Genomic DNA, 1,362 nt, shown 5'->3' with positions numbered 1-1,362 from the left:
AAAAACTGTTAGTCCATTTAATGCAAGTTTTTATTACTGAAAACATTTTTTCCCAATCTGAATTTCTGTTTGGGATCTTGGTTGTTGGTTTCTGAGTTTTCTGACCTTATAGTTCATATGCACTGAAAAACATTCTCTTCTCTTATTAAGTTCCTTTCTTTGGAAAAGATATGCAGGCTGGGCATGGTGTTGCACACTTATGATCTGAGCATCCGGAAGGCTGAGACAGGAGGATCGCTGCAAGTTAGAGGCTAGGCTGGGCTACAGTGAGTTCAAGAGCAGCCTGAACTACATAGCAAGACCTTACCTCATGAGAGAGAGAGAGAGAGAGAGAGAGAGAGAGAGAGAGACAGACACACACACACACACACACACACACACACAAACAGAGAGAGACAGACAGAGATAGAAATACAGATAGACAGACAGACCGACCAGTGAGATAGCTTAGTGGTCTAAAGCACCTGCTTAGGCAAGTGCACAGGGACAATGGTTGGATCCTTGACACCACATGCCATGCCAGCCCTGCCCCCCAGGGTGGGCTGAGCTGGCCACACACCAAAAAAGAAAAAAAGAAGAAAGGAAGGAAGGAAAGAAAGAAATCTAATTTAGGGTCTGAATGTTAAGAATATTTAACAAATTATTATAAAAACTTGGAAAAAGGCATTTTCACAAATTTAAACATTATGGAGAATAATCCTAATCAGGTCTAAATGACAGAGAAAGTGAATTGTTTCAGAAGTTGATTTTGTCAAATTTTCCAACGGGGACAGATTGCTGAGTGTTGCTCTGGAAATTGGTGGGGTTGTTAGTAAGCTGCCATATCCTTTCTAGCACTGTGCTCCTCTTGGTAGAACTGCTGACTCATGAAAGTACCTGAAAAGCAAGCCTCACTCGCGGTTAACCATCCACAAGTTAGCCCAGCAAACCTTCAAGATGTAAACACTAAGCTTGCTTTCACATATTCACATTGCTTGAACTGAGGGCAAATGTAGCTGTTTATAGTTCTACCTTAACTCTTTCCTCTTCCTTCTTTTCTCATTTTTTGTAGCACTTTTGGGGCCCAGTGGCCAACTGGGGCCTCCCAATTGCTGCCATCAATGACATGAAAAAGTCTCCAGAGATTATCAGTGGGCGGATGACATTCGGTAAGGACTCAGACTGGATAAGTAGGACTGTAGAGCTAATAAAGCCCTTGCTTATATTTCACATTTGTAGCACTAAATGCTGTTATGATCACTCTTAAAAAGTCATTTAAAAGAATATGATGAAAGGGCCAGCCGAATAGTTAAGTGGATTAAAGTGCCTACAAGCAGTTGCAAGGGCCGGAGGTCCAATCCCCAGGCCTGCCATGCCGGCCCT

The 1,362-nt window shown here is 42.5% G+C and overlaps 1 protein-coding gene across 1 annotated transcript in view; it reads left to right on the top strand.

Annotated features, from left to right (window-relative positions):
* Mpc1 (mitochondrial pyruvate carrier 1) overlaps positions 1–1,362 on the top strand; it is a 28,574-nt gene that overhangs the window by 25,335 nt on the left and 1,877 nt on the right. The window contains exon 3 of the mRNA XM_004646220.2: positions 1,052–1,148. Within this exon, the coding sequence (XP_004646277.1) occupies positions 1,052–1,148 (97 nt within the window). The remainder of the gene's footprint in view (positions 1–1,051; positions 1,149–1,362) is intronic.

The sequence above is a fragment of the Octodon degus genome, unplaced genomic scaffold (assembly GCF_000260255.1).
Source record: "Octodon degus isolate 3935 unplaced genomic scaffold, OctDeg1.0 scaffold00261, whole genome shotgun sequence".
Classification (NCBI taxonomy): Eukaryota; Metazoa; Chordata; class Mammalia; order Rodentia; family Octodontidae; genus Octodon; species Octodon degus.
Note: the sequence above shows the minus strand (reverse complement) of the source record. Positions and strands in the feature narration are given on the sequence as shown.